At 39.6% G+C, this 24535-nt stretch overlaps 1 protein-coding gene across 5 annotated transcripts in view; it reads right to left on the bottom strand.

Annotated features, from left to right (window-relative positions):
* Nucleotides 1-24535, bottom strand: part of CEP112 (centrosomal protein 112) — a 288186-nt gene that overhangs the window by 75418 nt on the left and 188233 nt on the right. For all 5 annotated transcript variants that reach the window (XM_065563658.1, XM_065563656.1, XM_065563660.1 and 2 more), the window contains one exon: nt 12443-12673. In XM_065563658.1, coding sequence (XP_065419730.1) covers nt 12443-12673 — 231 coding nt within the window. The remainder of the gene's footprint in view (nt 1-12442; nt 12674-24535) is intronic.

Genomic DNA, 24535 nt, shown 5'->3' with positions numbered 1-24535 from the left:
GGAAGGTAGGAGGGGTATAAACCCTATTTTCACTAATACTCTAACATGTTCTATCACATAATATCAAGCGACATATATCCATTTCTAAAAATCTTTTTGCTAAAAGGTTTTAAAGGAGCTGCGTAAACATAAATTATGCTAATGATAGATAAACTGCAGCAGAAAAATACCTAGCTTACTTAACAGTAGCAGTCTATGACTATATTGCCGATGCAGATCTATGCTAAATAAGAGCTGTTAAAAGCAGTTACCCCAAGATAAATCAGCATATGCACCAATGCTAGCACCACCTAGTGGAGGTACAATGCCCCATCCTCAATCAGTTCCTGTCCAGCATGCAGTCTCTGAAGAACAGGGACTGGTAGGGTGGCGGTGTGCAGGCAATATATTTGGGGAGCTCCACTCATTAGAAAGCACACCTATTTTTCTCCTCCAAGAAATTGCATCTAAGTATCTTTATTCTTGGAGGCTAAATTCATCTAGGGAGAAGGAATGCTGGACATGTAGGGATTATCTGGAGATGTACCTGTTCATTCTCTAACTCAGACATAATTGTGGCAATGAACTGGCTCTTAGGTAGCTCCAACCATTCCTCCTTAAAAGACTCAAAGTTGTGCTAGAGTGCTGGAGAAGATGAAAAATCCATGTTAGGTTGCTCATTCCTAGATGAGGGACTGCTGGAAAATATCAGACAATGTCTACCAAAGGAGATGAAAGAGGCAACCAAGGACAAGCCTGGCAGAGGTTAATGGCTGCAGGACCATAGTCTCACTAGGCTAAAAAGGAAACGCCCATGGTGGGACTTACACAGTCACTGCAGAGTTTAGAGGTGTCCAGATAATAATATGGCTCAGAGAGGAAGTTAGGGAATATTTTGGTGGCTTACGGATGCTTTGAAGTTTGCCCAGAGTAAAATCTCATCCTTATTTTTGCCTAACAATTACGAATCACACCAAAACAGAGAGGTATTGTGATTCATTAAGAAGTTATGGAAGAGATGCCAATGACATGAATATTTGACAGGGAGGAGTAAACACCAGAGAGAAAAAAAATCTATAGCAGGAATTCAAGAAGTTAATGCTAAAGCAACCAATGACAGCAATACTGCTGTTCTCCAGTGCCTCCCAGTGCCAAAGGGGCATAAGGTACTGGAGGGCCATCATCAGGTTGGCCAGGAGATGTCTATGAGAGATACAGTACTGGTAGGTATTGTGGTCTCTTTCTGGCTGGTATACTACAAAATTGTTCACCAAGGTGACCCCAGGGATTCAAGTAAGCCCACTGAGGGGGCGGATGGAGGGGGTTCCCACAGATATGCATAACTCCTGGATACAGGGCATCTGGTGGGGTCTGGAAGATCCTACTGGCTCAGTGGGGTGTGATAGTATGGTGCCAAAAAAGAGCCCTGCCCAAAACCTCAGAGTCCAAAGAAGTACTATCTCCTGGGCTGAAAGGGGGAACATCAGCTATAGGATAGATGCCAGAGATCCAGTCAGGGTTCAGTTCTGGAGGACTCTGGTCGCAAAGTGTCTGAGCTGTACCAAGGAAGAGGCTTTCACAGAGGTCTGTCACAGGGGAAACACCAGTTCCTCTGGGATGAAAAGGTCCGCTGGGGAAAGAAACCTGGATGGAGCTGGAGAGCTGTGGTATCCAGAAGCCTGAGTCTCAGGACTGGAGTCTGGAGAAAGGGTCGGTGCTGAGATGTCGAGCGCTGAACGGGAGAGGAGTATAGAGGAACTTCTCTGACCTCAGAGCATGTGTGCATCTCGGTGCCAAAAGGTGTCAGTTGGTACTGAGTTAGACAGCTCCCTGTGCAGTGTATTAAAATACTTCTCTGCATGCTACTTCTTGCTACTTCTTGTGCAGTACTGGTGGCTCCATACCAGAATTGAGTGGTGCCTCAGCTGTACCCCTTAAAGGATGTGAGGTCTCCCTAGAGTGGGATTTATGTGATGACTTACCCTTCTTCCTTGCTTCCCTAGTAGGGGAAAGAGACTGCTTTTTTTTTTTTTTTTTAAAGCTGTCCTAGCCTCTGAAGGTACTGCTGGAGCTGCAATAGCCATCAGAGTGACCTGGGATGTTGAGGCCAACATATTGGGAGGAAGAGAGGAAGTGGACCTCGCTAGAACTCGTGAGCATTCCATTAGAAGGAGTTTCAGTCTAGCCTCTCTGTCTTTCTGAGACCTGCCTTTAAATCCGTTATAGACCTTACGTTTTGACACTAGTGGGTGTCTCCAAGGCAGTGGAGGAAACTCAAATGCCTGTCACTGCAGGGAAAAGACCTGTGGCAGGTCTGGCAGGTCTTAAACTGGGGTTTTTGGCATAACCTGGAGTGTTAATACACCAATAACAGGACCGGAAAAAAAAGGGAGAGGGTAGCACCCCTTCTAAACACAACTGTGTTAAAACTAAAAGAGAAATAAAATAACTAAGCAAAATGCAGGAAAAACTAAGAATAAATCATTATATTAAGGAAGGTGTAAAGTGAGACTCAGTGGACATGCAATTGCTCTGTCTCGAACCACAGACAGTTGAGAAAAAAATGAATGGTGGCAGGTCCACCTCTCCTTATATGCTGTTGTTTGGGGCACAAGGTTCTGATCTCCGCAGGCCCAGGCCCATGGACACTGCTTTGCATTCCCCAGTCAAGAACGTATGGGTGCATGCGGGCCCCATGGTGGAGCACCCACAGGGACATATATATACTTAAAGAAGAAATAGGAGCTGCCGTTCCATGAAAGTTTTTTTCATCAATGACACCAAGTTCTTAGAAAAGGACCTTAAAATACAAATATCGTTTTTGTTTGAACTTCAAAAAGAGAATGGGTGAGGGGGGACCAGTGGAGGGATCTTCTCTCTGCCCAGAATCCCCTTTTCAAGTATCAGAGAGCTGGAGGAGCAACAAGGGAAGAGTTGTTTGCTCTCTCTAATCCCCAAGTTAGGGAACAGCAGCAGGAGTAGGGCAGCGGATCATTCATTTCCTGTGATACCTTGCAGGAGCAGCAGGAGGTCAACTGAGAAGCAGAGGAGGAAGCAGGAGGCAGTAGAAGGGGCAGGGATGGGGATTTTCACTGCCCAGGACTTGCTCAATTGGGGCTAGGGGTTAGCAGCAAGAGGCCCAAGGGTGTAGGAAGGGTTTTTCCATCTGGTTCCGCAAACTACTGTGCTGATACATTTTTTTCACCATCCTGCAGATTTTAGGAGAGACCAGTCTAGTGGCCATTAGAAGATTTCATGGCCAGCAAACCAAGGTGGCATTCCCTCTTCAGTGAACCATTTAAGGTCTGCTGGACCAGGGTTCCCTCTTGTGGAACTCCTAGGGTCTGCAAGAGCAGAATTTGTCTTCATTAGACCTTAAGGCAACTAAAAGGAAAGGAAATTCCAAAGCAAAAAGTTTTGTTAAGGTTGAAATTACATATCTGATTTGAATACATATTACCTTAAAAGATTAGTGCTTAAAAATATTTTAAATTTCCTGAGTATCTAAGTTTAAATGTACATAAATCCCAAACATTTGAAAGTATGGAAATTCAATTAAATTTCCAAAACTATCTTAAATCCATCCCATTAGCAATACCCTGAAGAAATCAGAAAGGCAGTGTACACTATCCACCGTATACAGTTTCATTTGATCATTGACCACAAAGGCATACTTTAATCATAATGTTTATACCAACTATGGCCTTTTTTATGGTCAGATATGCTCCACAGGAAAACAGTGATGTACAAATTCTGTATTAGACAAATGCATATTCCATTGCAATGATTTCTCTTTCCATATAAAGGGGACAATCTTGTAAGGTGATGAAAGTGTTCAGTACCCAACTGGATTGGGCTTTACAACTGAACCTGCGAACTCAATGATGATTAAATGTTATTAAATACAGAGCTAACAAGTTAACAAATAGAGAGATGAAACCATTTATCTGTGGTGCACATTTCTAAAACTCCACCTGCAAATTCAACTGCACAGGAACAGAAGCTGTTCAAAACGTAAGCAGCACGCTGTACACCTCAAAGTTCTTAGAAAAAGTCCTTTTTACAAAAACAGCATGTTACAAAATAATTATAAAAACACAAAAAGAGAAGTTAGGAAATGGCCATCTCTAGGGACAGAGTTAAGTAAGTTTGGCATCTTAGATGAATTTACATATGTTCAAATGTTTGTGTTTCTCGTAAGCTTAACCTTACCTCTGAATTTATCTAACTTGTATTTAAACGCTCCCATTCTTGAAAGATAATATGAACTCAGAACACTTATGTGCCTACATCCTGAACTTTACCTTAACACAGTTTAGAGATGAATCCTGTTGGAGGTATATTTCATGATTGTAATAGCTATAAAATACAGGACTTTATAAGCGTAAAAAAGAAAAAAAAATTCCAAACAACTGTTACATCATTTAAATCAATAAAACTGAATTGTGCAGCTTTGGCTGAGTTACCTGCCAGCTCACATGCCCAGCTCCACAAACTGAACTGTTTCATAATTGTATTGAAATTATAGCTTATGTGCAAGAACCAACCAAAACATGTCTCTGTTTTTCCTGTGCTTTTCTAACAGACTACTGTAAAGCAAGCATCCGTGAGGGAACAGTGATAATTTATGTCTGTTTTTAATGAAGATACATGTTCCTGACTAAACCTCATGCTATCCATCAAGTAAACAAAAAATAACTGTGAATAAGGATACATATTTCACCAGATCCTCAAGATACATATAACAAACCATCTGTCATCAGTGAAATCTGTTTACTTAAGTACTCACAATTGCCCCCAGCAGTGTAGTATCTGAATGCCTATCTTTAATTTATTTACACTGCAAGGTAGGGATGTGCTCTTATCCCTTTTTACAGATGAAGAACTGAGACACAGAAGCCCACATTTTAGAAGGTATTTAAGCATTGCTCTGCTCAGCATTGCCAGGTCTAAGTGACTTAGACACTTATCCCCCATTTTCAAAAGTGAATTAGGCTCTTAGGTGCCTAAGTTGCATTGATTTTCACTTTCTCCAGAGTCCAAGGCTAGCACCTTAACTACTGAACTATTCTTTCTCTTTGTGGCTCTAACTTTATCTTATAATTTTAATTTTCAGATGTGTTAAACAGGATGTGTACATACAGAAACATACTTCCTCTCTGGAATGAAAGTAGCAATGAGAAAGAAATAGACAGACAGTCTTTAAACCTGAATAAATACTTGATAAAAGGAACCAAAATGTCTATTAGACTCCAGGAACACAGTCAACAAAAAGCTTAAGATGGAAATTATTCAAATGCAGGGAAAAAACCCACTTCAACTCCACACTATATGTATTTTTATATGTATCAAAGATATAACTGTTTTATGAGTTAGGTTTAGTATTCCAAGGATGCTTCCTTAGAGTATTGTTAGCATGTCTACTGGTCTGTTAGGGTCATGCTTTCTGAATACTCATTTTCTTTGCCAAGAAAATACCACAGATGAATGTTACAAACAGCTACGTTAGCCAAAATTCACATCTGCACGCACTTAGAAATGCAGCTCTCCTCTTTCTTTTAATAATTTCTGGCAAACTTGAAAATATACACAAGCTTTGTATAGTATGTTACACCTGGCTGACTAGTGTTTATGCCATAAGTGTTGTTGATACAACCTATAACATCTGTCACCCTATTGTTGAAATTAGTCATTAGTGCAGCCCACACAACGGTAGTAAGCATCTCTAATGTATTTATTTTTTAAACACCCGATGTGTAATATTTTTCATACGTGGGTGTAACTTACAACGCAAAACAGTCATCATATACTAGAATAATATAATCAACTGACACATAAAATATGTTAAAGAGGAAGCAAATAAAATCTGCTGGGCGGAGGGGTTGTTTCATTTTTTAATCAAATCAGTACAATTAAAATGGTCCACTTTCCCAGAAATAATCTTTTATTACTTTTGTTTACAGAAATGTTGGTAATCTTTCAGGGTGTGTTATGTTTGAGTGTAACAATGGATGTCATGAAAATAAAGGAAGACACAAGGACATGACAAACAATTTCAACGCTCCCTGCTAATGTCTTGGACTCCTTGCCTGATTTATGTGTAACATGGCTATTCAGAGTCTAACTGCAGTAACACTTTCTGTCCTGAACTATTATGGTGGTGTTGTGCACTGATAAATGGCTGCCACCTTTCACCCCAGAGGTGGCTGCATTTCAGTAATCCATTATGTATATGGCTAAAGATTGTGCCTATTATGCAAAGGCCTGTGTTAGAGCTGCCCCAACAGAAGCTACTGGGAAGCTCACCTGCTTCAGTCCCCCTTTAGGAAGGAACAGTGTGAGCCTCCTCCTAGTCCTTTTTGCATGGCTACACTCATGCTCTCAGGATAGTAAGGGACTGAACTCATGACTGCTCCTACTCACACAGCAGGGAGGGGACAAGACTAGCAGAGCAGAAGCTCATGTGTCCTCCCCTTAACTTGTGCACCTCTGCAATGATCAACTGCAGTTTAACCCCTGCAGTGAACAGGGCTTTTAGAATCTCGTGGGGAAAAGGCCCGTATAACTAAGTGCTCAAGCCTGCGTTTTCACGCAACCCACTGTCAACCTCTGGAACTCCTTGCCAGAGGGTGTTGTGAAGGCCAATATTATAATAGGGTTCAAAAGGGAGCTAGATAGATTCATGGAGGATAGGTCCATCAATGGCTATTAGCCAGGATGGGCAGGAATGGTGTCCCTAGCCTCTGTTTGCCAGAAGCTGGGATTGGGTGACAGGGCATGGATCACTTGATAACCTGTCTGTTCATTCCCTTTGGGGTACCTGCCATTGGCCACTGTCAGAGGACAGGATACTGGGCTCGATGGACCTTTGGTCTGTCCCACTGTGGCCATTCTTATGTTCTCATGTAAATCTATTTTTACACCATTGTCTTCAATATTACTACTTGCATGAGTAAGGGTTCACAGGATCAAATCCCAAATTAGCAAGAGCATAAAAAGGTACTAAAAATCTCTTTCCAATTTAACAGAATAAAAGTAAATTACATAATCAAAATATTTTAGAGCATCTTCAGGCAAGAATAAATATAACAAAAGAGCCTGATTCTGACCAGCTACTCCACAGGTGTGCGCAAGCAGAGGGGATACAAGTTGCTACTCCTCCTCCTCTTACTGTGGTGGGGTTTTACAGACTCAGAGAGCACCTTGCTCCCGCCTCGCACACGGTGGTCACTTGCCCAAAAGGGGGAAGGCAGGGCAAACTGAAAGCCGGGCCATCACCCCCACTCCTTCACAATGATCAATAGAACTACCCAGGTACAGAGGCAGGAGCGGAGATGGAGGATGCTGTACCTTTATCAGGATTGCTGCAGCAGATACATTGACAGGAATTCTGACTGGTTCAGACAGAATTCCTTCTGGAAATCCCAGGCGATGGAAAGCACCCTATTCAGTGCTTTTAATAATGCATAGAGCAGAATTTCCCCCAAAGAGAACAGGCATGGAGATGTCAAACAGAGCTGTGATTTGTCTGGGACAGAGATGGTAAGCCAGTTCCAAAACATTTACATCTCTAACAGCTCACATTTCAGAAAAACACCTCACAGCGGGGTTACATGAAAATAATGCCAGCTACAGAGTAAGGTCAGTGGAAAATTATGGACTTTTTTTCCCTTTTTGTTCCATAACAGGTGACATGTTTCTTTTCTTTACAATGTGGATTACACAGTTTCATCTGGCTGCCCGATAAGGACTTTTTCCAGGAAGCACAATATTTTATCCTTCCTATTGATTAATCTAATTTTAAAATGAAATAATTATAAACAGATCGTTACTGTCAGCTTCACACTTTTAAAATTTCACTTAAATACTATTCCGGAGCAGCCTTATAGTGGTTAAAATACTCTAATCATGCATTAAATACTACCAAAATACAATGAAATTAAAATATTAATTTTCTTTATCTCAGAAGGTAAGATGAGACAGTATGTGACTCTAAATAATAGAAATACCAAAATATATACAGCCCGAACAAACGAAAACATGTTTACCTCATTATAGAGGGCATCATTAAAAAACACAAAATCAGAATTACATATAAGGGCCTGCCATTTACAAACTAATATAATCCGTATTTAGCCCTGCTCTATGCTAATAAAGTGCCATCATCACCCCCATTTAATCAATACAGAGAAACTGGCAAAATTGGAAACTGGCAAAATCCCCTGCTTGTTTAAATTTACCAGCCATGTCTGGTTTGAACAGTAACATCTCATTAATTCCCAGCCTGGCAATTTGCAATACAAAGTTCAATGGACCTTAAGTATCAATTAATCATCCATCCGCAAGAGGAGCCTGAAGAATAAAGAAAGTAACATCTCTTCTACATGAAAATCTTCCTGGTAGCAAGCAACATCAAATTAATCCCACATGTTTCATTACAAGGGATCACATCTGTTCATACTCATGAGCAGGGTGCTATCAATAAAGCTTATTCTCTTAGACTTTTTTCCCCATTCTGCATCAGGGTTATTGAGAAAGCAAAAGTATGCGAATGACATGCCTCTATACATTCTCTTTCTTCTTTAAGGTTTTCACTGAAATTTTAGAAAACTTTTCCTATTGTGATCCTGATCAGGTGAGTGCCAATCCATAAACCCCTGAAACCAACACACAGAGAAATCAATATTGCACAGAATATAAGACCACACGGGAATGAATCCTTTCACCTGGGAAAGGAATGAGCCTCTGAAAGTTTGGACGTTCATATGATCTTTTCCAAGCCAAAACCAGACCCACGAAACCTTCTGAGGTTCACCTTGCAGTTCCTGGCACCATATATAATCAAGTAAATAGAAGAACATAAACCTTAGAAGACAAAACATGAACAAAAACAAACAAAACTTTCCTTTCATTTTCTTCCATAACAACTTAAAGGTAACAAGATTTGCTAAAAAATTCAAAACCTCAGAAGGAAAGTTACTTTTTAAAAGAAGCAGCATGTGGGCTATTATTAAAGTTGTTTTTCTTTTCTTTTATAAAAAAAAAAAATCTCCAATCCCAAATCCTCACTTGACTTCAATTGTGTCAGAATTTCATTTCAGTTTGGTAAACACTATCATTTTCACTTCTCAGCTGAAAATGGAGGTCTCCTCCAAACTCCTTTGGGACCTGGTGGCCTCTTTGCAGAGCCCTGAGATTGGGCTTTACAAAGAGGTGAAATGGGGTAGGAATGAGTAGAGGTAGTTCATGGTTGCTTGCACAGGAATATGTAAAACTCCTTTTGCCAACAAAATAATTTTTTTCCCCCCAGCACATTATCTCCTGATCATAAATTAGAAAAGAAGAAATAGGCTAAATGATAAACATATTCCCTTGAAATTTAATGCCATCTAATGTAAATTAAAATTAGAAATGTCTTCATGTAATTTTATTTGGAAAATGAAAAAAATTCAACTGAAAGTTTAAAAAGAATATTTTTGACAGTAATGGTGATTCAAGACTATTAAGAATATTTTCCTCTGAAGTGTTTAAGGATTATTTGTAACTTTAATTTGGGGATGTAAAGAAGTTAACTTATTTTCTTTTGCTGTACTATTAATGTAAAAAAAAAGATCAAAGAAAGAAAATAATTGAGATTCAAATTCCATTTTTAAGCAAAAATGACAATGTCTTCATGAGTTAATATTAATCCTTTAATTATGAATTTCAAAGGTTTAAATACTTTCTGTGACCTTGGCTTTAAATAATTATGCCAAGTGGAGCTTTCCTTAAATTCAAAAAAGATTCTGAATTGTTGATCATAGCCATTTAATGGCTTCAGGCTGGCAGATTTCCAACATAATCCTCAGAATGCTGTTTAAAATTACGGACCAAGAACCTGATGCAGGTAAATGAAATGTCAATTTCACAAAGACCGTTTGAACCGTATATGCATAGTCTTATTTTTTGTTGCGCCGTATCATTTTGTAATCAAATGTGGAATTTACCACACTAATACATGTTCAAATATTTAAAACAACTGTATGCTTACATACACACATGGCCTATTTTAAACATCAAGTAGTTTTCATTTTAGTTTAGCACAATGTTTAAATATGTCCTTTGATGACAATTATTTTCTTTTCTAAGGAACTGAAAATATCATAAAATAGATTTTAAAGTCTTGGTGATCTTTTCTAGATAACTATATGCTGATTACGCCATTAAAAGCTGCAGCAGCCTAAATAAAAATTTATTCCTACTAAATAAGAATCCAATAATGGTGATATTTTTAAAACAAGAAAAAAAAAAACCCTCAATACAGAATAAGACTCTGATCTTGAAAACCTTTACCAACAAGCTTAACGATATTACCACAGATAAGTGACATTTTAGTGAGATTACTCACAGTAGAAAAGTTAAGCATGTACATAAGTGTTTGAAGGAACAGAGCCATAGTTATTTAAAAGGCCAGGCTCATTAGTTACTACTCCATCTGCATTAAACACTTAATCCTACAAACATGCACATGAATAACTTCAATCATATGAATAGTCAGATTGACTGCAATGGACCTGAATGAAGTTACTCACATGCATAACTGTTTGCAGGATCAGGCTCTATATTTAGGCTGGGATGTGCAAAGAAACTTAAGGAAGCTAGTCACTCAGATCCCATTGAAACTTGGTCACCTAGCTACTCTCTTTTGAAAATCTCAACCTTCAATGTTACTGCTATCTATACTTAAATATCTAGCAATATCTATTTTCTGACTTGGTTCTTATGACTACATACTGGCAAAAGATATTTGCTTTAATTTGGCAGTGCAGTCACCAGTACTGTGAATTGAATACCTACAAGACTTGTGATTTAGGGCACGTCTTCACTACCCACCGAATCGGCGGGCAGCAATCGATCTATTGGGGATCGACTTATCGCATCTAGTGAAGACGCGACAAAATCGATCCCCAATGGCTCTGCCGTCGACTCCAGAACTGAACCGCGGCAAGAGGTGGAAGCGGAGTCGACGGCAGCGCGGCAGCGGTCGACTCGCCGCCGTCCTTACAGCCAGGTAAGTCGACCTAAAATACGCAACTTCAGCTACGCTATTCACGTGGCTGAAGTGGCGTATCTTAGGTCGACCCCCCGCCCCCCGTAGTGTAGACCTAGCCTAAGTCTCTGCAGCACCAAACAAACTGAACCACTCCCATTAACAGTCTAGATTTCACCCAGGACAGAGAGGTTGGATCCAATCTCAGATGAGTAAATGGATCCAAGAAAAGCTAAAATATGTATATGCAAGTTCCTTAGTGCCAATGAGCCAACATCCTAAGGGAAATGGTAATGATATTAGCTGACAACACTGGTAAATGATCACATAAATACATCTGAAGGACAGGAAATGGAGAAATGTACATAGCAATTAAAAAAAAATTGTAAAATGTTATTGAGGAAATTCAAAATACCATCTTTTATAAGCATGACATTATTTAAAATGTACAGAGATTGTTGAATACACAGTTTTCTAAAATATTAGTATCATAACATATAACTAACCATTTTTATTTCTATATCACAGAGCAGTGAGGTTTTCACACTTCTATCAGAGTCCATTTCTTTGTGTTCCTGTCCTTAAGTATTTCAAATCTTGCTGATTTGTATCAAAAACACCTGCTCAGTGCTGAATGAAAGTGAAGCCCATAAAAAGGAGTCAACATTCAGCCAAAAACAGCCATACACTGAGTCATACTATGAATGAACTGGTTGAGCATAAGGTGGGAGAAAACACCAGTGTGTTTTAAAACATGAATCCCCAAACTTAAACATTCACACCCCTCTTCCCAACTTTCCCTCCTCCCCATCCCACAAAATTGATCTCTAAGTCCTTACTTACTAAAATAAAGACAAGCACACAAAAACTTTCCCCCTTTTATATTGAAGGCAATTTATATCCAGATACTTGTATCCTGAACTTTCCCCCTTAAACTGTTTTTTGACAGAGCAAAATACATGGATTAATAAAGTAGGATCTCCCTTGTCAACCCCGTCCTAATCAAGAAAAAGTGATAAACCCCATCCTGGATTGAAGCTGCATTTCAAATCATGCTGTTATTCTGGTCTACCATTTCCCCCTACTTAAACTACTGTATACTAGATTGGTGTTCTGATTCTACTGCTACTTCTGCTAGAGTGTGGCACTCTGCTGGGGAAGAAGGCTAGTCAAAACAATATTAATTATCCCCATGAAATCTGCATTTTGTTATCATAGAAACCTTTCATTCAAGAACCTCAAAACTCTGAGCCCCTCCGGCCTGAATGCCATAGGATTTGACAAACTCTGATCTGTAGCAGTTTCCTTTATTTAAGTGATCTCACTACTGTTATTGATTTGTATAATTTGTTATAGAGTGTGTCACTTCGGATACATTGTCCCTCACTTGCTATGACCTAACCAGGTTTGTGCAGTATCATGTGAATCTCTTACCTTTTCCAATGTCATCTCTGTCTCTGCAGCATGTGTCCTTTTCAGGTCTAAGGCCATCTTTTCCGACTCTGCTTTAAGCTTATTCACTGCAGTCTCGTGATCCCGAGCAGCCCTCTGCTTTTCTTCTTCCCGCAGAAGGCTAAGCTCTACCAACTGCTGCTTCCGCTGAGCATTTACCTGAATAAGCTCTTCTCTCAGCTTGTGGATTTGGGCCTCCATATCATGGATAATCTTAAATTAAAAAAAAAAAAAATGGAAGAACACTTCTTATATGACTTCTCTGATCAGACTAGCATAGGGAACAAGCTAGAAGAATTCCCTTTCTCCCCTCCCATTAGAATTCATCTGCACTTTAGGATTCTCCCTTTTTCTTTTACCCTGCCTTTGCCTTCACACACAAACGGAAAAAGCTTCCTTCTGGCCAAAGTTTGGATGGAGGCTATCAGCAATGCCACAGAAGCCAGCAAGAAAAGCCTGCTTTAGGGCCAAGGTAGAGTTCCAAACTTAGTACCCACTCACCCTCCCTTTCACTCCACCAAACAATCAGCTTTACCATTCATTTTGTTCATTCTTCCAGTCCTGGCTTTGTATCTTTTCCTATACTATTTCCTCTCAATCTCAGTGTGCCAAGCCCCCACCCTCTTCTTACTAAACTCCCTCCTTAAGACACTTCTTCAGTAAAGTCTACACAAAGAGGATGCAGCTCCAGGGCTAGCTAACACTGTTTGTGAACCTGTCAGGCAGCTAGAGGATACAAACATGTGATGCCCAAGGCCATTTTTTTTTAGTGTATGTTAAAAAAAGATTTTTCTGTATTAACAGGATTTGGGTCAACCAGTGCTTCACCCACCATACATGAAAATCACTTATAACTGATAGTTACTGAGTGTAAACCACATTCCTGGCTAGGGTAGACCATCTAAACAATGACAATAACATGTATCAATTTGAAACTTATAGTCTTTGGCAAGGTAATTGGAGGAAGATGGACCCTGATATTATTCTAGATTTAGTTATGATCTGATAAAGTGCTCATGACAAAGGTTAGCAAGGGCAGCAAAATTAATAGAAAAATACTGAGCTCAAAACTAAATATAACAGTCCTACCGTTCATAAAACCACCCTAGTTAAAGACAACCAATCCAAGAGAAGAACAACAAAAAAGGTAGATATCAAAAACAAAATACTGTCAAAATCATGAAAAAATTCCTTCCTTAGAGGTTTTTAAGGTCAGGCTTGACAAAGCCGTGGCTGGAATGATTTACTTGGGGATTGGTCCTGCTTTGAGCAGGGGGTTGGACTAGATGACCTCCTGAGGTCCCTTCCAACCCTGATATTCTATGATTCTATGACTGACCAAAGCAGCTTTGGTGTATGATATGAAACTTGGTAAATTTGGGTTCTGATGAAAAGTAAGTTTGAAAAAGGAGCATTAACCGTGAGACCTCTGCCACTGATTTCCAGGCACTGAGAGACAAGACAACCCAACAGACTCCAATTGTCATGAAGGAACATAGCCACTTAAACAACAGGGTTCTAGCCCTTGTAAGACTTACAGTATGGTCATTAAGGCCTAAAACCGTACCCTGAAATGAACAGGTAGACAGTGCAGATGATGTAGCTAAGTATATTGACTTTCCTCAATTGGAAGACAGGCCATTGTGTTCTGAACAAGATGAAGCACCTAAGGGTTCACGAAGGGCCACATAAAAGAGAGTGCATTATTGTAATCCAGCCTGGAGATGGCAAAGACATGGGTCACTGTGGCAAAGTCTTCATCTGAGAGGAAAGATGACTGGCTGACTGCTAATAGAAGAAGACACTACACAGGACCATCATTATCTACATACCAAGAAGCCACGAAGAATTTAACAAAACCTCCAGGCTCAGCACTATGTTGATAAAGGTGCAGGCACAGTCTTTCTTCTCTCTATGTGAATTCCCAAAACTAGCAGCAACACTTCCATCATGGCCAGATTCATTCCCAGCCAATTCATTCCCATGCATCTCCAAATCTTGGTTAGACTTAAAGAACGCACAACAACAGATGACAGAGGTTGATGGATTGCCAAGACTCATCTAACTTGTCTCAGGCAAGGGATAATATTTTCAAAAGTAGCAGAGTGACTTAGGAGCCTAAATCCTATTAGGTGCATTTGAAAATTTTACAAAAGAAAGGTCCTCAGATGCAATAACAGACTACCCTAATTATAACACAGTACTCACTCTTTTCCAGCACCTCAGAATGTAAGTTTCACAAAGTTAGACTCGTCTACCATATATAATTTATATCATTTTATGCATCATCTCTTGTGGTTTTGAAAAGGATGTATTTACACAATTTTGTAACCTTTTGTGGCATTACTTGTTTCGGTAAATAAGACTGAATAAAGTGATCAGTACACAGCTTCAGACATCTTAGTCAAGGGAACACTGAACACATTTGGACAAGTGAGGTTCTGGATAATCAAGGGATTTTTCAAGATAATTAAGACACTGAGAACCTGGCTCCATTTGGATAAAAAGGAATTGTGGGTAACCAAGTGTTGTTAATCTAGGGTTGTACTATATTTCTAAACACATAGTGCTTCTATTAATAGAATTTTCATGATGTGGATTCTTGTTCCATCTTCCTTTCCCTGGTCTGTAATTTTCTAAATGTGAATTTCTTTCAAAAGATTCATGATTTCAACTAAGCTTTGCATTCGATATTGTCCAATTATTCCTGACTTTTGTCTATCATATGTTGAGTTCCTTTAGAAGATAACAGATTGTCTCCTTGGAAGCAAAGTACAAAGTAACAGAAGATAATGAGAGACATACAAGAATTGCATTCTACTATTCTTTTATTGATTTCATCATTTCTAGTAGGTTTTTCATGATAAACCTTCAATATATTTCCATCTTGCGACTATAAAGTAAAAATGTTCTGATTTTAAGAATTACAATACATGCCGTAATGAACCATATGTATGTAGTTTTGAACAAGAACATTTTCACTGAAAGATTATACACTGTGTGGATGTGTGTGTATATATATATATATAGTTATAGTTATAGGTTAGCTCATAGGAAACAGTTTACTGGGATCCATTCACATACATGTCATAGCAAAAAACGGTTACCTACCTTTCTTAACTGTTGTTCTTCGAGATGTGTTGGTCACGTCCATTACACATTAGGTGTGCGCGCATTGCGTGCACGGACGTCAGAAACTTTTTCGCTCAGCGGCTCCTGTCGGGCCGGCAGGGGTCCCCCCCGCCAGAGCAGCGCCCTGCTCTAGCGTATATATATCCTTGCGGTCCCAACCCTCCCTCGGTTCCTTCTTGCCAGTGACTCCAACAGAGGGGAAGGAGGGTGGGAAGCGTAATGGACGTGAACAACACATCTTGAAGAACAACAGTTACAAAAGGTAGGTAACCGTTTCTTCTTCTTCGAGTGATTGTTCACATCCATTACACATTAGGTGACTCACAAGCTTACCATTGGAGGAGGGTAGGAGTCAAGTAACAATTGATTGAAGCACAGCCCTGCCGACCACCGCGTCCTCTCTGGTCTGATGATGGACGCGTAATGGGCTGTGAATGTATGTACCGACGACCTGGTGGCCGCTTTACAGATTTCCTGGAGTGGAACCTGCGCCAAGAAAGCCGCCAAGGATGCTTGGGCCCTAGTCGAGTGAGCCCTGATCGCCCGGGCTGGTACTTTGGCGAGCTCATAGCATGTGCGGATGCAAAGCACAATCCATGCTGATAATTTGATGTTGCTTGCTACCAGGAAGATTTTCATGAGAAAGAGAGAAAATAATGATTTGCAACTCTAGAAACTGTTGCTACTGTGTCTATGACTATCTCACATAGACTTGGCTTGCCTTCTCCTGGTCAGATGTTAAACATGTTGTCAAGTCATCTTAATTAATGGCCTCTGTTTCAGAACATCCTAGAATCAAAAGAGCAATGAGCTGTGGCGCAAACCTAGTAACTGGCCAGAAGTGAGGAATGCCACAGAGTAGTTTCTATATAACCCAATTAGCTGTAACATTATATGCGTAGTTTCTGCCTCTTTGTGTCTGTTCTTGCTCAGTGCTTTATCACTTCAAAGAAAATTAAAATTCACTTATTCATTAAAACAATTCAATATACTAATTGTCAGCTGACTCCAAAAGGAGATATTTCATTTGTTTCTACAGCATTGTTAAGGTGCTCTGATACCATGGTGAAAGATGTGGTAGACAGAGTGCTGCTCACTACACAGTAGATTGTTTGTAAAAGGCCTATCAAACATGGCCAAAGAAGGATTTTTAATAATTGGTGATAAAGTTTCAGTTGCATATTTAGAAGATATACCTACAATATAATGTCCACATACATGAGCCAGATTTCTTGAATAGACATTTGACTTCCCATTTCAGTAACAACACATGTTTCACTGTAGAGCTGACAGGCTCTTTGCATAGGAGTGTAGCCTCCCATAGATAAAAGTAATCTAACTCCTAATCATTAAAGGTGAATACAAATAAGATGGCAACCTGAATGAAGTGCAAATGCACAACAGTTTAAGGTCAAACACATTCATTTTAGCGCCTAATAAGAACAGCCATTCTGACCATACTGGGTCAGACCAATGGTCTATCTACCCCGTATCCTGTCTTCCAACAGTGGTAGGTGCCAGATGCTTCATAGGGTATAAACAGAACAGGGCATTTTTGAGTGATCTAACCCCTGTCATCCAGTTCCAGCTTCCGGAAGTTGGAGGTTTAGGGACACCTGGTGCATAGGGTTGCATCCCTGACCGTCTTGGTTAATAGCCATTGATGGACTTATCCCCCAGGAACTTATCTAATTCTTTTTTGAACCCAGTTATACTTTTGGCCTTCAAAACATCCCATGGCAATGAGTTCCACAGGTTGACTATGCAGTGTGTGAAGAAATACTTCCTTTTGTTTGTTTAAAACCTGCAGCCTATTCATTTCATTGGGTGACCCCTATTCTTATGTTATGTGAAGGGGTAAATAACACTTCCTATTCACTTTCTCCATCTCATTCATGATTTTATAGATCTCTATCATATACTCTCTTAATCATCTCTTTTCTAAGCTGAACAGTCTCCGTTTTTTACTTTCTCCTTGTACAGATGCTGTTCCATGCACCTAATCCTTTTTGTTGCCCTTCTTTATAACTTTTCCAATTCTAATATATCTGTTTTGAGATGGGGCAACCAGACCTGCACACATGGACGCTGACTAAAATTCCCAAGAAAGCAGTGGCTTCTACAGAATATTATCTTTCACTGTCCGTCACCTGGGTTCTTTAGGACTAAATCGTTTAGGATTTTCATCAATATTGCCAATAAAAATAGCAAAAATACTAACTAGTTCCTTAGCAGTACCAGTTCCAGTGAGTACTACAACAATCTGATCCTTCCAAGAAAACAATAAAGTATAACCAAAGGTGAATAGTGAATAAAACTTCATTACAGAAACACAAGCAGGGAACGTATGTAAAGCATCACATAAAATTTAAAAAACCCAAACCCTACAGTGATACAGTCAGAAAACCACAGGAATACTTTTTCCTTCCTTCCCATGCCTAGAATGAAACTCTACCATATAGAGAAATTCCAGTGCAAACAAACAAAAAAATGCTTAATTGTGTACTGAATTTCAGAACAGGAGATCTTAGTCAAATTTCTATTCCTTAACTCTGATTACTTTATTCAGTAAATGTAGACGTGCTACAGAGAAAGACCCTGAAGGAAGTTCACTGTGTCACTCAACTTTGATTTAATCAAACTTATCAGGAAGCAGGGTTGTTAAGACTCAGAAGGAACAGAAGTATGTTGGGCAAGAAAGATAGCCTTGAGGGATGTAAAGTGGAAGAAAATAGGATTCAGAAGGAGTGAAGGGATAGAGATATGCTAATCTATAGGTACACTTCTACCCTGATATAACGCAACCCGATATAACACGAATTCGGATATAACGCAGTAAAGCAGCGCTCCAGGGGGGCAGGGCTGCGCACTCCGGCGTATCAAAGCAAGTTCGATATAACATGGTTTCACCTATAATGCGGTAAGATTTTTTGGCTCCCGAGGACAGCGTTATATCGGGGTAGAGGTGTATTTCATTTATGCATACAGAAGGTAGTAATAATAGTTGGTATTTACATAATGCCTTTGATTGAAGCATCAAGCCCCTAAGAGAACAATAACAAATCAATCTATCCAACTTCACATACTAACTTCTGATGTGTGATGAGATGCTGGGCCGATTCAATAAAATCAGTTAATATCTTTATCACAGCAGCTTAGCCATGTCTCTTCCTTCCCAGCTCACCAATTCAATTATAGCAATTGTTTAGGAAACATGGTAACATTGTTTAAAAAAATGAAACATACAAAATGCTCTTTAGTAAAAAATGTTGATAAACTTTTTCTATGTTGGGGGGAGTGGTAGCATAAGAGAGTAGTAATATCAAGAGGAAAAAACATAGTAGTAGTATTGTTCTACATAATAGCATATAGAGGGATGAAGTCCTGTATCTTCTTTCAGAGGGGCAGCCGTGTTAGTCTGGATCTGTAAAAAGCAACAGAGGGTCCTGTGGCACCTTTGAGACTAACAGATGTATTGGAGCATAAGCTTTCGTGGGTGAATGCCCACTTCATCAGACACATGTAATGGAAATTTCCAGAGGCAGGTATATACTTTGCTTTTTACTGTATCTTCTTGTATACTGTAATCAAAATATCCAAATTCTCCTCCTAAAATTATCATCAGGTTAATGGTTTATGAGTTTTCAGCAGCAGTTCAGTCCTTGTCGATCCAAGCAATAAGGATAGAAATGTTCTTGCAGGAATGAACTCAGTGACCACTGAAGGACCCTAAAATCCCAAAGATGCTCTTGCTAGAGGAATTTATTCTCACCTGAAAAAAACATGAAACTACAAGGGATCTATGTAAGGCGCTGTCTATTCAGCTTTTTGGTCTACAGTTATTGCTAATCCTAACGACACCAGGCACGTGTGTCCTCACTGTCCAATGCAGAGAATATTTTCCTATATTGTGCTCTAATCCCTCTCCTCCTGTCTTTCACCACCAGCAGGAACTACACTACTCCTTCACCAGAGACCACAACCCTAATGCCCCAGTCAAACACTGGAAAAGTCCTTTCCCCTCTCAGTGCAGATAAAACACTCTTCCCCCCCCCCCCCAAAATAAGCCACACCTTGCTACTGCTAATTCTTCTCTATTCCTGTTCTGACTTCCTGATGCAACCCATCTCCCTACTGGTAGTTCAAAACATAAGGGACCAAATTCAGAACTGGTGTTGTGGGAGACAGGCCATATGAGTCACCATCCTGGGGAGGAGGTTTAAAAGGGTTTCAGAAGCTGGACAAGTCTTTTTCTCATTCACTTTAAGACAGCTTATAGATACATCTTAATCTCTTAAGTGATTCTTCTTTGGAAATTTTAACGATGCTTTCATTGAAGTCAATAGAGCTTTGCTATGAATGTCAAGGGGAATAAAAACAGGCTGTAAGTTTGCAAGCATAGCAGCATTTGTGACATCAAGAATACCACTGAATACCGTTAGACAGGTATTCAAAAAGCCATCTTATTATTGAGCCTGAGTTTGTCTTCAAGAACTTATTCAGCCTTTTCCAAACAATCAATTGCCTTTAACAGACAAAATCCCTTTTGCCAAATATTTGTGCTCATGTAAATGTCCTTTTCCTTGCAGTTTCACCAAGAGAAAAAGCAACTGTTGCACAATGTTTTTGCTTTAGCATATGTGTGGTTAACAGTAGCCATATTTTACCCTAGAGGTGGTTACTTTTCACTGGAGGGATGCAGTAATTCAGATGTTCATAAATCAGTGTTCAGAATTTATAAATCAGTTTGTATAATGTAAAGCAAAGCCATGATGATTAACCTTGATGGTGTAACAGAAGTGTGACAGGTTCTCTACAATCACACACTTGAATGATCGTTGCTCCCCTCACCCCCCAAAAAGTTATGTCAAAATAGGACAAATGGCAACCATATTTGTTATTATGGTTATTATGGCAAACACTTTGTTATTAGCATTTAGCTTTAGTGTTGGGATAAGAGGGAAGGTCCTCTCATGGATCAGTAACTGCCTAAAAGACAGTAAACAAAGGGTAGGAATAAATGGTCAGTTTTCAGATTGGAGAGAGGTAAACCATGGGACCCCCAAGGACCAGTGCTGTTCAACATATTCATAAATGATCTGGAAATAGGGGTAAATTACTCAAGATAGTTAAGTCCAAAACTGACTGTGAAGAGTTACAAAGGGATCTCACAAAACTGGGTAACAAAATGGCATATGAATCAATGTCGATAAATGCAAGGTATTGCACACTGGAAAACATAATCCCAACTATACATACAAAATGATGGGATCTAAATTCACTGTTACCACTCAAGAAAGAGACCGTGGAGTCATTGTGGATAGTTCTCTGAAAACATTTGCTCAATGTGCAGTGGCAATCAAAAAAAGCTAACAATGTTAGGAATCAGCAGAAAAGGGATAGATAATAAATATCATTATGCCATGGTATGCCCACACTTTGAATACTGCATGCAGTTCTGGTCGCCCCATCTCAAAAAAATAAAAAATTTAAAAAAAAGATATTAGAATTGTAAAAGGTACAGAGAAGGGCAACAAAAATGATTAAGGGGATGGAATAGCTTCCATATGAGGAGAGATTAAAAAAGATTGGGACTTTTCAACTTGGAAAAGACTACTAAGGAGGGATATGACTGAGGTCTGTAACATCATCAATGGTGTAAAGAAAGTGAATAAAGAAGTATTATTTACTCCTTCATGTAACATACGAACCAGGGGTCACCCAATGACATTAACAGGCAGCTGGTTTAATACAAACAGAAGGAAGTACTTTCTTCACACAACACACAGTCAGCCTATGGAAGTCATTGTCAGATGTTGTGAAGGCCAAAAGTATAACTGGGATAAGTTCCTGGACGATTGGTCCATCAATGTTTACTAGCCAAGATGGTCAGGGATGCAACCCAATGCTCTGGGTGTCCCTAGCCTCTGACTGCCAGAAGCTGGGAATGGATGACAGAGGGGATGGATCACTCAGTAATTACCCTGTTCTGTTCATCCCCTCTGAAGCACCTGGCATTAGCTGCTGTCAGAAGACAGGATACTTAGCTAGATGGACCACTGGTCTGACCCAGTATGGTCATTCTCATGTTCTAGCAAAATCCCAATCCCCAGTGTCGCGGTTAATACAGAGGCATTCAATTATCTCTCAACATGATCTTAGTTTTTTTCACCTTTGCAAATATCTCTCTGACATCTCTTTTAAAAAATGTCTGGTGGGACTTGTAAAGTAAGGTGTTTTGATGCTAACTTACATATTTCCTCCATTAATTTTAATAGTATTAAGCTACTTACAAATGTCAAAGCTCTTCCATGAGATACTTTAAATTGACTGCTTGGAAATTGTATACGCTCCAAAGACTGTTTAACTACTTGTTGTGAATTTGTTAAAGGTGCATCCGTAACTTCTATAACTTGTCTTCTTTTGTATAATATCTTTAGGGTTGTCAGTTTACCACCATCTTACACAGTGAACATAGTTGTGGGCTTAATGTAGCCTCTTTCTTTTGTTCTCAAACTAAGTAATTCTCTCTTCTTTGTTTCTCTTCTCTTGCATTTTATACATAGCCCCAAGAAAGGGCTATACAACTATATATGTATACAGAGAGAGAGATGAACATGCTGCATCTTGTCTTCCCTTGCTCTGCACCTTAAGCATTTTCTTGAAATGTGACTGAACTGTTGACACATGAAGAGCAGTAAAGAGAAGTCATCACCTGCTTAGCTCCCTCTCTTTTCAATTCATGGAAGAAACTATCCAAGGCATTTCTGTAATGAAACCTTCTTTCACAACATTTTAATAAATAATTTACACACTAATCTGTTTACTACTATACTTTATATACCTGAGTATCAAGTTTCCTTTGTATCACAGTGATACTTTATTTCTTCTTTTCAATAACACCTTTAAAGATGAACACCTATTTGCCACAAAAGAGCCCAATAACCAAGATGTCTGTTAATTACTAAAATTAAGACCTTCATCCAGCAATACACCAATATTCTTCAGTCACCTCCTATGTGATACATCTATCTTAAAATTAATCTAGATTCTTGTTTTTAAAAGTTTAAATATCTTGGATTATTATATATTATCACAGTTAAAGACATATCATTCTTCACATTTTAATGTTTTCTCATAGAACAGCAATGAAGCAGCACTGGGAGTACACATTTTAGAAAAGGAGCCCGCGAGTTTCTATTTGTTACTGGGTTTTTTTATACTTTTGTTCTCCATTAAAAGTCAAAAACATGCAGATTGACACTGCCAGCTACTTTGTTCTATTAGTTTTTAAATGTGCTTTACAATTCATTATAATATTCTATTTCAGGGGTCGGAAACGTTCGGCATGCGGATCGCCAGGGTAAGCACCCTAGCGGGCCGGGCCAGTTTATTTACCTGCTGACGCAGCAGGTTTGGCCGATCGCGGCCCCCACTGGCCGCGGTTCGCCGTCCCGGGAACCCGTGGCCAGCACATCCCTCAGCCTGCGCCGCTTCCCACCGCCCCCATTGGCCCGGGATGGCAAACCACGGCGAGTGGGGGCCGTGATCGGCCAAACCTGCCGCGTCAGCAGGTAAATAAACAGGCCCAGCCCGCTAGGGTGCTTACCCTGGCGAGCCGCGTGCCGAACGTTGCCGACCCCTGTTCTATTTGAAGCTCTCACGTACAGTAAAGCTCAGTTAACATCTCTGGCTCAGTTTCTCCATCTGTAAAATGGGACGTTGATGACTAGCTTCTTTGTTAGTAACGCATGTTGTTTTAGCTAGTGAGCATACTTTTCTCTCTGAAGGTAATAGTAAATTAATGCTCAGATGTTCCTAATGATTTCAGATTTTCAAATATTCCAACATACTGCATGTTTGTGCTGCTCCCCTTTCCAACTGAACCTCTAAAATGTCAATTTATTACATTTTGTAAACTTACTTTAAATACAGAATTCACAGATTTAGATACCATGGATTTGGGGATTGCTAGGGGACCTTCATTGGTGTGAGCCAGAACAGATTAAACATATTGCTAATATAAGTTGTGTTTGGCCCCAAGAGAGGGCACTGGTTATACTGCCTGTGAGAAACCAGCCTTCCTTCCTTGCCATTGGCTAATGACAAAGTAGTACTGTCAGCTGTACTAAAGGAGAAAACATATCCTACCCATTTATCCACTTAGTTGGGGAAAAGGTGCTTAATGAGGGACTGGAAGACAAAAAGATAAATGGACGTAAAATGGCAGATTCTTGAACATGTTAAAAAGGAAGGGCACCCTAGGACTTCTGCGTCAAAAGAAATAAAAAGTAGAGACAGCTAAAGGGCTTTGGTGTCATCTTTTTTGTGCTGTAAATCATTTAAACAAGAGGGGCATGCTCTCTTTTTGATGCACTGAAAAATTATTATAAAAATTACTTATATAGGCTCAGATCCACAAACGTATGGGCCATAGTTGCATAAATGTACATGGCACTACAGAAATATGATGTAAGTCATACTTCATGAACCAGTGAGTCAACAATTTTAGAGCCCAAGGGAGTTTTCCACTGACTTCAAATGAAACTGGATTGAGCCCAGATTTGGACAGGACAAAACACAAGACAAGATTTCAGGTAAGGAAATGTGGAGACTGATGATGAGAAGAACGCAGTCCAGACCACTGCAAAAAAGTGGCTTAAGAGAGATTTGAAGGAAGAGAGAAAGGATATTTGGCAGAAAAGAAAAGGGAGACTATTCCAAGTGTAGGAAGGAACATGAGTAAAACTATAAAGTCGAGACTGCCAACAAGAGATGAAGGGAACAGTAAAGAAAGAGGATTGCGTGATGCAAGAAACGTATAGTGGTAAAAGGAAATAAGAGCAAATCTGTAGGAAGGGGCAAGAATATGTGGTCGCCTGAAGGTGAGAACAGGAGTTTGTCTCTGATGTGGTAAGAGTCAGAAAGACAAGAGGTATTTGG

The sequence above is a fragment of the Chrysemys picta genome, chromosome 12 (genome assembly GCF_011386835.1).
Source record: "Chrysemys picta bellii isolate R12L10 chromosome 12, ASM1138683v2, whole genome shotgun sequence".
In the NCBI taxonomy this organism is placed as follows: Eukaryota; Metazoa; Chordata; order Testudines; family Emydidae; genus Chrysemys; species Chrysemys picta.
This window is presented reverse-complemented; position numbering and strand designations above follow the sequence as displayed.